At 40.5% G+C, this 10058-nt stretch overlaps 1 protein-coding gene across 1 annotated transcript in view; it reads left to right on the top strand.

Annotated features, from left to right (window-relative positions):
- The first annotated feature begins 3381 nt into the window (after window positions 1-3381).
- Window positions 3382-10058, top strand: part of LOC100734545 (dehydrogenase/reductase SDR family member 7-like) — a 66857-nt gene continuing 60180 nt past the window's right edge. Inside the window, exon 1 of the mRNA XM_063240808.1 lies at window positions 3382-3569. Within this exon, the coding sequence (XP_063096878.1) occupies window positions 3449-3569 (121 nt within the window). The 5' untranslated portion in view covers window positions 3382-3448. The remainder of the gene's footprint in view (window positions 3570-10058) is intronic.

Here is a 10058-nt window from a genome sequence, read left to right as displayed (position 1 = left end):
TGGCATGGCGGGGCAGCCATTCATGACAGCTGCAAACAACAACAGTGAAGGTAAAAGGGTGAGACACCTTCTTCTTGCCATTACATCACACTGTCCCTCCAGCCCTGGGGGATGAAACACTCACATCGCCAGCCCCAGTGCTAGACAACAAACCAATCACAAACGCTACATTCAGCCGCATCCATATTACATGAGACCAGGGGTGGGGGAGAAATATAAAATTCCACTCCACCCCCTGCCCCAAAGACTCATGTATATCCTTTTACAAAAGACAATTAGTCCATCTCCAAGAGTTGCCAAAAGTCCTAACAGGTTCAGCATTGTTGAAAATTCTAAGGCCCAAATCTCCTCTAAGATCTATGGCGAACTTTTAACTGTAATCCTCTGTACAAATGAAATAAGGTTAAACATTTCCAAAATGCAAAGGAGTATGATAAACATTACCATTCCAAAAGTCACAAACAAGGCAATGTCAAGGATTGAAACCAAAAGGAGTTCAAAATCCAGCAGAGCAAACATTAAGTCCTTGAGCTCCACGCTCAGCATCTGAAGCAATCTGGTTGCAAGACTTGGGTAATTCCACTTCCTATGGCCTCTGTCACCACTCTGGAATGTGGCACTCTGCAGCTTTGTCCTCTGAGCATCAAAGTTTGTCACTTTTGGAAGTCTGAGGCTGCAAAAGGTAAAGACCTGCTGCTTCGGGGATGATGCCCCAGGCCATCTTTTTTATATCTCTGTTCCTTCTCAGCAAACAACGTTTTGGCTCTGTCTTTATAGTCCACAGCTTTACTAAGTTTTTCTTTTAGCCAAATTCACAATGTTTTAAATTATCTTGCTGGGCTTTTTGCTCTTGATTTGCAATATAAATCTGGGTAAAGACCTCCAACAATCGCCATGGCAATTATTAATGACCAATCTACACCAATGCATAGAATAATAAAGATTGCAGAAATTTGCCATAGGAATGAAGTGTATAAAGCAGTCAACAAAGAAAAACAAATCACCTATAATGAAAGCACAGCAGCTATCTCAACACACACCATTAAATCAAGGAGAGCTCAGAGCAAAGTAATTCAATCACAAAAGAAAGCAATTTTCACTCCTGATTGATGTAACCTGCAAAACTATCTTTTAAAATCAGTGGACAAATAAGATTCTTCCATGATAAAGAACCACTGAGGGAATTCACAGCCACCAGATCAGCCATCCAAAATGCTCCAAAGGATATTTTATAAAGCTGTACAAAGACTAAAATACCAAAAACAGGGGCAATAACACCAGGCAAGACAAGCAATTAAACAAAAAGAATCCACCAGGCAGGACAAGCAATTAAACAGAGCAGAAAGACAGGGAACCAATAATAGGAAAATAAAATGACATGGTTAACTCAATGCATATCAGTAATAATCATCGAGGTAAATGGTCTCAATTCACCAATCAAAAGAAACACACTGGCAGAATGGATCAAGATACAAGATCTAACAATATGCTGCATACAAAAAAAACACATTTAACTCAAAAATAAACTCATAGACTGAAACTAAATAAGTGGAAATCAATAATTCCTGTGACATGACCCTGAAAAAAATTAACAAAATTTATCCATTCAAGGATTCAGATGATGAGCCAGCCTACAGACACACTCTCTCTCTCTCTCTCTCTCTCTCTCTCTCTCTCTCTCTCTCTCTCTCTCTCTCTTTGGTACTAAGAATGAAACTCAGGACCTTGCACTTACCAGGCAGGTGCTGTGCCACTGAGCTATATATTTAGGTGCAGACCATGACTTTCCTGATAAATTCACCAAGCTTTCTTAAGGCAGCTCAATCATCCTTGATATGTAGTCACTAACTCCTTTCTCCTTGGCTTCTGATAGGCATTTTTTCCAGTACAATTAGTGAGTCCAAATATACCAAGGTCATTAGCTCATAATTCCCAGAGACCCCGGTAGGCAGGGACTATAGCCTCTTTCAGCATGAGAGACTATATGAAGATGATAGACCTCTGTACTCTCCACCTCTCACAAAGAATTATGAGGATTTTTCTATCAGGGTAAAAGAGGCAGGAGATTAGGGCATGGGCACTTGGCTGAGCAAGTTGGTGTGATGTGCCAATCAGGGACACCCAGGACATACGTACAGAAAGTTTCCAAGCTCTGCACTTAGGATCAATCAGAAAGTGCAAGGTTTCAATTTCTGTGCATGAAAACAATCAAGTTTTTGATAAGAGGACCTAGCTCTGACCTAAGCCTGAGGAATGAGGGATGCAAATTACCTCACCATCCACTTTGTGGACACTGTGAACTCTATGAGTAGCCTGGTTTTGATCTGCAAAGCCTATACCTTTAGTAAATGTAAGACCCCTTACTATATTTTTGGGGTGTCTTACCCAATTCTTTATTTTTTTATTTTATTTTGTCTTTTTCTTTTTTATCAGTACCAAGGATCAAACTCATGACACACTTGCAAGGCAGGCGCTTATGCTGCTGAGCTAAATCCCCAGCTCCCACCCAATTCTTTTTTAAGACATCAAGGACCTGAAAGGAGTCCTCAAAACCCCAAAAGCTGATCACAAGAATTCCTGCCTTTTAGGCTGGAGACCATGGAATGATAATTACAATGGGAAAAATAAATGATAACTCATAAAGATAACTAATACCAAGAGTTACAAAGGAGAGAATAAATATAACTACTGTGGATAAGTAACTGTACCTTTCACATTCATTTTTGCATTTAAATCTCCCTAGTTACTGTTTAAGAGTACAGATAATGGAAATATTTATAGAATCTAGACAGGCACAGCAACCAGATTCCAGCTGTGTCTCTGGCTCCTGATCCTAGCCCTGGAACTAATGGCACTTTTTAGACCAGCCATGAGAAAGTGTCCTTTGCAGGGAGATTTCCAAATTCGGTTGACGTGGTACCCCAAGATAACGTTACTGGTAGCAATCCCTCTGCTTTGTGCATTTCAGTTGGTAAGAGACATAGGCATGTGGTTGGTGTTGCCTAGCTAAGGGGTTCAGTTCCCTGAACAGCAGCGTGGGGGATGAAGAGTGAAGGGCAGGGTTGCACTCAAAGATAAAAAACTTGTTTCTCCCCAAGGCAGGAGCAGGGCTTGAGATAAAAGTACCTGTTCTCAAAATACCTAATTAGAGGTTTTCCAGTCTCCAGATATCCTGTTGACTACGTGACATGCCTAGTACAGGGTCGTGCATGCCCTTAAGCCTGAAACACAAGTTTTCCCCAGCACTTGCCCAACACGCCCAAAGGTTCCGAGGCGGTTCTAAGGTCGGCCTCCTTAATGCCTCAGGAGCAGTGGCTACAGCTCCTGGGCAGGGCCAGGCGGGACAATCAGCGGGGACCTGCCCGGCCCCTCCCTGTTCATTGTCCTTGCCAAGAGGCTTTATCTCTTGACCTTGGCGCGGGAGGCTCTCGGAGCTGTGGAGTGCGCGATGGTGCTCCTGCTGCTCGCGTTGTGCGCGCTGCTGCTGCTGCTGCTGCTGCTCGGGTTCTTCCTTCGGACTGATGGTGACCTGACCCTTCAGTGGGCCAAGAGGCGGGGTCGCAGCCCAGGTGAGGACCCGCGCGGCCGCTCCCTGACGCCCGTCCTTGCCTCTGCAGGCCAGTGCTCGCACGGGGCCTCCGAGTAGCCCGGAGACTGGGTCCCCAGTTTGTGCCCTTTCCAGTGGCTGCGCGATGGGGAGCAAGGTTCCGAGGTGCGGGGCAGCTGTGCCGCTTTGTCCCGTGTCCTGGTGGGAAGAAGAGCAGGACTTGATTCCTGCCTGGCAGCTTTCCCCGGGGGTCTGCCAGTCTGCAGTGAGCAAGGATCCTGGGGCGCACAGGACCCCTGAATGTCAGGGATTCAGGAGCAGCGTCGGGGGAGCGCTGAGCTACAGTGAGGGGATCCTGCTCAGCTAAGAGGTTCAGAGATTCTTCTCCCTGAAGTTGTGTATCCTCCGCCTCTTTACTCTCCCTAGCTGGAAAGTGCAAGCTGAGATATTCCGACTGAATTCTTAGAAACTCCTTCAGCTTTCCACGTATAGAGACGTGTCCAGAAAAATGAAGCAACAGCTCCAAAGGTAGCTTTGGAGCCTGAAGGACTGGAAGCGGGGCTTCGCTGGGCCAGGTTGCAGGGTGATACGCCTCAAGCCTGCGCGGAATGTGCTGGAGGTTCCCTGCTGGGAGGTCACAAGGTAGACCAAAAGTTTTCTAAACGGCCACGTTGTTTGAACATGAAAACTGGCTCTGAAGAAATCAGTGTGCATCTTGTTTGCCCCTTCAAAGTTCCACCCTTTCTGTGCAAATCTTGTTCCTGGGACTTTTGTTTCCGTGATTGGGTTTCAATTGTGTGCAGCACTGATCTTGAGTTAGTTAGGAAATACGCAACGCATGTGCGAAACCAGCACTGCAAAACTGTGGGAAATAGATGGATTCAATTGACAGGCTTTCTGTTTCTTACTATTTCTCTTTGTGAGTGTGTGAGAGTGCGTGTGTGTGTGTGTGTGTGTGTGTGTGTGTGTGTCTGTTGTGCCTGTGTGTGTGACTGGTGATTGAAATCATGGCTTGTACATGCTCAGCAAGTACTCTACCACAGAGCTGTACCCCTAAACCCTGTCTGTTTTAGAGCAGGAATTCCCCAGGAAAGTCAAGTTGACTTAACTCTAGAGCTCTGTGGATTGATTCCTCCAATTCAGTAGGTGGAGGGCTTGTGTCTGTTTGCCAAGGTTGGCTGCTTATCAATGTTGTGCTTAATCTTCAAGGCTTTTCTTTCTTTAAGCATGGACTTTAGAGAATTAATAAAATGGGCTTATCTAGATAAAATGGATTTATAATTTTGAAATCCATAATTTTCCTTTTTTATTAGTACATGTTTGTACTAATGGGGAGAGGGTATGTGTAGGTAACCCCTCTTAATTTTTTTCTGGCCACCTCCTCCCCGTCTCTTGGTCCTTCTCTCCCACTTGGAAAAGCTCTGCCACCGTATTTTCCAATTCTTTTTAAAATCCCCATTCCTCACCTCCCTCTTCTGTCTCTTCCTCCTGTATGTAATTTTCAAATGTTACTCAGCCCATCAAATTATGTTTGAAAAGGCAAAATATTTACAATATTCTACTAAATATTACAGTAAATGATAAAGAGTTATTTTCACATTTCAAGCAAATGTCAAAGTTGTTAAAAGTATTTTTTTAACAAATTGATTTCTTCAGTTGTTTTGTTTAACTGAAAGTTTGGAAGAATTTTAAATGGTTGCATGTCACTTAGTAATTTTCAAATTTTTATATTAATTTTACTAATTTTCTAACATATGAGCTACATCAGAGCATATTTATGAAATACATTTCAAAAATGTTAGTAAATTTTAAATGTTAATATAACCTTTAACTTAATTGTAAAATTATTCTACAACTTGCAGTAACCGAAGAGCAAGCATTGTGGTGCCTCACAAGAACAGAAGCACATACAGCATGTAAACAGATACATACTAAATCTGTTGAGTTAAAATTCTATTGAAGGAAGATGTATGAGGCAGAAAAGTTAAAGACAGAACTCTTGGCTGGGTGGAGAATTTTAAAAACGAACGGAAGACAATAATGCAGCTATAAAGAAGGATAAACTTGAGACATTTATAGGGAAATGGAAACAACTTGAGACCATAACCTACAAGTGAAATAAATCAGACTCCCAATATCATATTGTCTCCCTATCATAAGAAGCTGAAAGAATAAATAGGATCCAAAATGTACAATACCTGTAGTGAAATGGGAAGAAACTGTTAAAAAAGAAAGAGAAACTGGGATGAGTAAAAGGAGAAGACAAGATAGAAACAAGTAAAATACATATGTTTATACACAAAACAGTTAAGATTACACTACTAATTGCTATCAGTTCATAGAAAAAGAAGGTTGTGCCTGTATTGTTTGATCAATTTTTCATGCCTGTATCTTGCAATATGAGCAACCGCTTTGAATATAATGATACACAATGTACTAACCATTGTTATACTCCTACTATCTTGTTTTGAACTTCGTGCCATTGGTTTTTTCCTTTAAAATAAAAAGACAGCATCTATAAGCAGAGATAGCATATGGGAAATAAAAGTGAATCCAAGTGCAAAAGCAGAAGGAGAGGAAAAATGGGGAGAAGGAGACTGAAAATGAGATGAAGACAAAGATGAGGAAGAGGAATAAGAAAAAGAAGAGGAAGAAGAGGAGTAGGGAGAAGGAGAGGGAGGAGGAGGAGGAGGAGGAGGAGGAGGAGGAGGAGGAGAAACTCTTAAAGATCAGACTTGTCCAATATTTGAAGAAACCTCCATGTCCTGTGCGGTATTGAAGGAGAGATGAATGGGTGACTTGAAAACAGACTTCTCCACTTGGGTTGGGTGTTAAAATGCTACTCAGCAGCATTTGGAATTTATTTGGGACAAGTAGAATCTGTAGACTTGGTAGACAGAAAATGGTGCTAAATATTCTTCTTCAGAGTTGGAACTGTCATTTTTATTTAGGCAATCATTAAGCTGTGAACTTTTACCATTGAGTGGCTATTTATATAAAAACAAAACCTTTGTTACCTCTGGTTTAGATTTATCCCTAAAATAAAATTTGCCCTACACTCTGACTATTGTAAAACTTTGGCATAATACATGTTTGATAAGTGACTAGAGATGGCTGGCTAATAAGCAGTAAATCCTTCTTGCCAGATTGTATCATTCTTCAAATATACCTTACATGATGGAAAGGCATTGTATTAGAAACAAAGTATTTGGAAGGAGACCATTGTCCTACTAACAAACTTAATTTTCTTGTATATCTAAGAAACAACTGGTTTTTTAAAATTTTTATTTAAAAGGAAAAAGAGAAAAAACAAAACAAAACAAAGTGGTGTAAGGGTACAAGTAATACAGAACTACAAACAAAACAGTAAGAAATCACCAGTTAATAGATTACATATTATCATCTTAGAGACAGTTGCTCAAGTCACAGTATCAAAGCATACAAAGTGGGCATTCAGAGAGACTGCAAACAGTTGTGTTCAATGATCCAACCAAAAACATTAATATGGTCAGCGATTTAACACCCCTAAACACACTTGCAGTTCTATCCTTTAGAGCACTTTTCTCCCCCTCTCTTTTTTGCAACAAAATTTACACATTTTGGGTTTTATTACTCCTTAGTTCTTATTACTTTTTTTTGGAAGAGAATAAAGTCAAATATGGCAGAACAAAGCTGTCAGTCAAAACTAAGGATAGACATAGTACATGATGTAAAAAACAGAGTACAAGGTTATCAACAATGGTTACTATAATGCCTCTTGCTTCTTTAAAAAGAACTGTCTATCTCATTGGGTATTGTACAGTTGAACAACACAGTAGAGAACAAGACAAATAAAACTTAAACATTGTAAATATTACAGGACTTCCAAAGGAGATAATAGTCAAACCAGAATGGGCATCTTAGTGAATCTTATTGCCTTCAAAGTAGTTGCCTATACCCTCAAACTTGATACTATCATACAGAACAGAACAGAGTCTAATCAGTCAAAACAAGATAGTGGGAGTATTACAGGACTTCAAGTTAATAGGAAATCAAAAAAAGTTACTATAATATATCCTGCTAATTTTTTAAATTTTTCCCCTTAATTAAAAAAAACCATAAAAAATAACTAAATAATATTTTTAATGAATAAGGGAGAGATTGAGATAAAAGAGGACATAACAACAGAACAATACAGGTCAAAGCATGACTGTTTCAGCAACCTAGTGCTTTACCACCAAATAACCCGACTTATTAGAAGTTACTATAGTGTCTGTCTTTTTCCTTGAAATATTTGAATATAACTTCATATACTATAGCTTCAAATATTTCCATATCAAGAAGCCCACAATAAAGCCATTACAATTAATAAGTGAAAACTTTATAAGGCTTCCAGGCCACATAATGGGGAATCATGATTACCACATACTTTTATATATTTGAATCATTACTTACATTAGGGAAACTATTTGGTATTCACACATGTGAGATTGATTTATTTCACTTATGAGTATGGTCTCAAGCTGCACCCATTTATTGATAAATATCTCAATGTGATCTTTCTTTATAGCTGAGTAGTACTCCATTGTATAAAAATACCACAACTTTTTTATCCATTCCTCAGTTGATGAATGGATAAAAGATCTGGCGATTTTCCAAGATTTTCCAAGATCTGGCGATTACAAATTGTTCTTCTATTAATTAGGTGCACATATATCACTGTGGTAGGATGCTTTCAGTTCTTCTGGGAACATGCCTAGAAGTGGAATAGCTGGAACAAATGGGACTTCCAATCCCAGCTTTTTGAGAAATCTCCAGACTGACCTCCACAAAGGTTGAAAGAGTCTACACTCCCACCAACAGTGTAGGAGAGTTCCTGTTTCCCCACAGCCTCTCCAGCATTTGTTGTTGTTGGTTTTATTGATCCTGGCCATTCTTTCAGGAGTGAGATGGAATCTCAGTGTGGTTTTAATTTGCATTTCTCTAATGACCAATGATGATGAACATTTTTTTGTGTACTTATTTGCCACTTGTATTTCTTCATCTGAGAAGTACGTATTCATCTCAGATGCCCATTTTTGGATTGGATCTTTGAATTTTGGGGGGCTGAGTTTTTTTTTAAATTGTTTATATGTTTTAGACAGAAGTCCTTTGTCTGAGGGGCAGTTCACTAAGATCTTTTCCCAGTTTGTGAGTTTTCTTTTCACTATGCTGGAGATTTCTTTTGACATGCAGAAACTTTTTAATAAGAGGTGGTCCCAGTTTTTGATTCTGGGAAGTATTTCTCGTGCGGTTTGAGTCCTGTTCATGAATTCTCTACCTACTCCTATGTCTTCAAGGTTTCTACCTAATCTGTCTTCCAATAGATTTAGTGTTTCTGTTTTAATATTCAGATCTTTGATCCATTTAGATTATAATTTAGTACATGGTGATAGGCTTGGGTCTAGCTACAGTTTTTGGCAAATGGAGAGCCAGTTTTTCCAGCATCATTTATTAAAGAGACTGTCGTTCTTCCAGTGAACCTGCTTGGCTCCTTTATCAAAGATAAGGTGCTTGAGTGTGTTTGTAGTTGTGGTTGTATCTTCTAATCTGGTCCATTGATCTTTGTCTTAGTTACTTTTTACTCATCGCTGAGACAAAATACCTGAAGCCCAAAGTTGGGAAAGGAAAGGTTTATTTCTTACAGTTTTTGGAGGTTTCAGTCCACACTCAGTTGGCTCCAAGACAGGCAGGCATGGCTGGGCTGCAGTTCATGGTGGCCGCCACAGCAAACTCGAACCAGCAAAGAGAAAGACACACCTTCTTCCTGCCATTACATCACATCCTGGCTCCACCCCTATGTGGGTGGAGCACTGACACCATCAATCCAAGCACTATACAATGAACCATCACATATGAACAATGCAAACTCATGAGGCCTGGGGGACACAAACATAAACCATGACATTCCACCCCTGGCCCCCAGGACTCATGTCCTTTATACAAAAGACATTTTGTCCACCTCCAAGAGTTGCCAAAGTCCTGACAGCTTCAACATTGCTGAATAGTCCAAGTCCAAAGTCTCCTCCAAGATCTATGGCAAACCCTTAACTGTAAGCCCCTGTACAAAAGAAACAAGGTTAAACGTTTTTGAAATGCAAAGACACAAGATAAACATTACCATTCCAAAAGTTACAAACAGGGGAATATAAAGCATTGGAATCAAAGCAAGTCCAACATCCAGCAGGACGAACATTAAGTCCTAGAGTTCCAAGCTCAGCATCTGAAGCAATATGGTTGCAAGTTCCAAAAGCCTTGGGTGATTCCACCCCCAGGGCAGTTCTGGTGATTTCAACTCCCACAGCTTTTCTCTTAAATCTTCTCTGCTTGCTTTTTGCAGCTTCCCTTGGATCGTCCACGTTCCTGGCTTTTCCAAACTTCTGGGGTCTCCACTGCACCTTCAGCTTCACCTTTACATCTGCACAAATTGCCCTCTCAGGGGCACACTGCTTGGCCTGCCAGGCCCTTTGCAATCGAGGTGGAAGCCGTCTTA

The sequence above is a fragment of the Cavia porcellus genome, unplaced genomic scaffold (genome assembly GCF_034190915.1).
Source record: "Cavia porcellus strain 051 isolate PalLab524CR breed Dunkin Hartley unplaced genomic scaffold, mCavPor4.1 scaffold_31, whole genome shotgun sequence".
Lineage (NCBI taxonomy): Eukaryota > Metazoa > Chordata > Mammalia > Rodentia > Caviidae > Cavia > Cavia porcellus.
The sequence above is the reverse complement of the archived record's forward strand: the minus strand, read 5'-3'. Positions and strand labels throughout refer to the sequence as shown.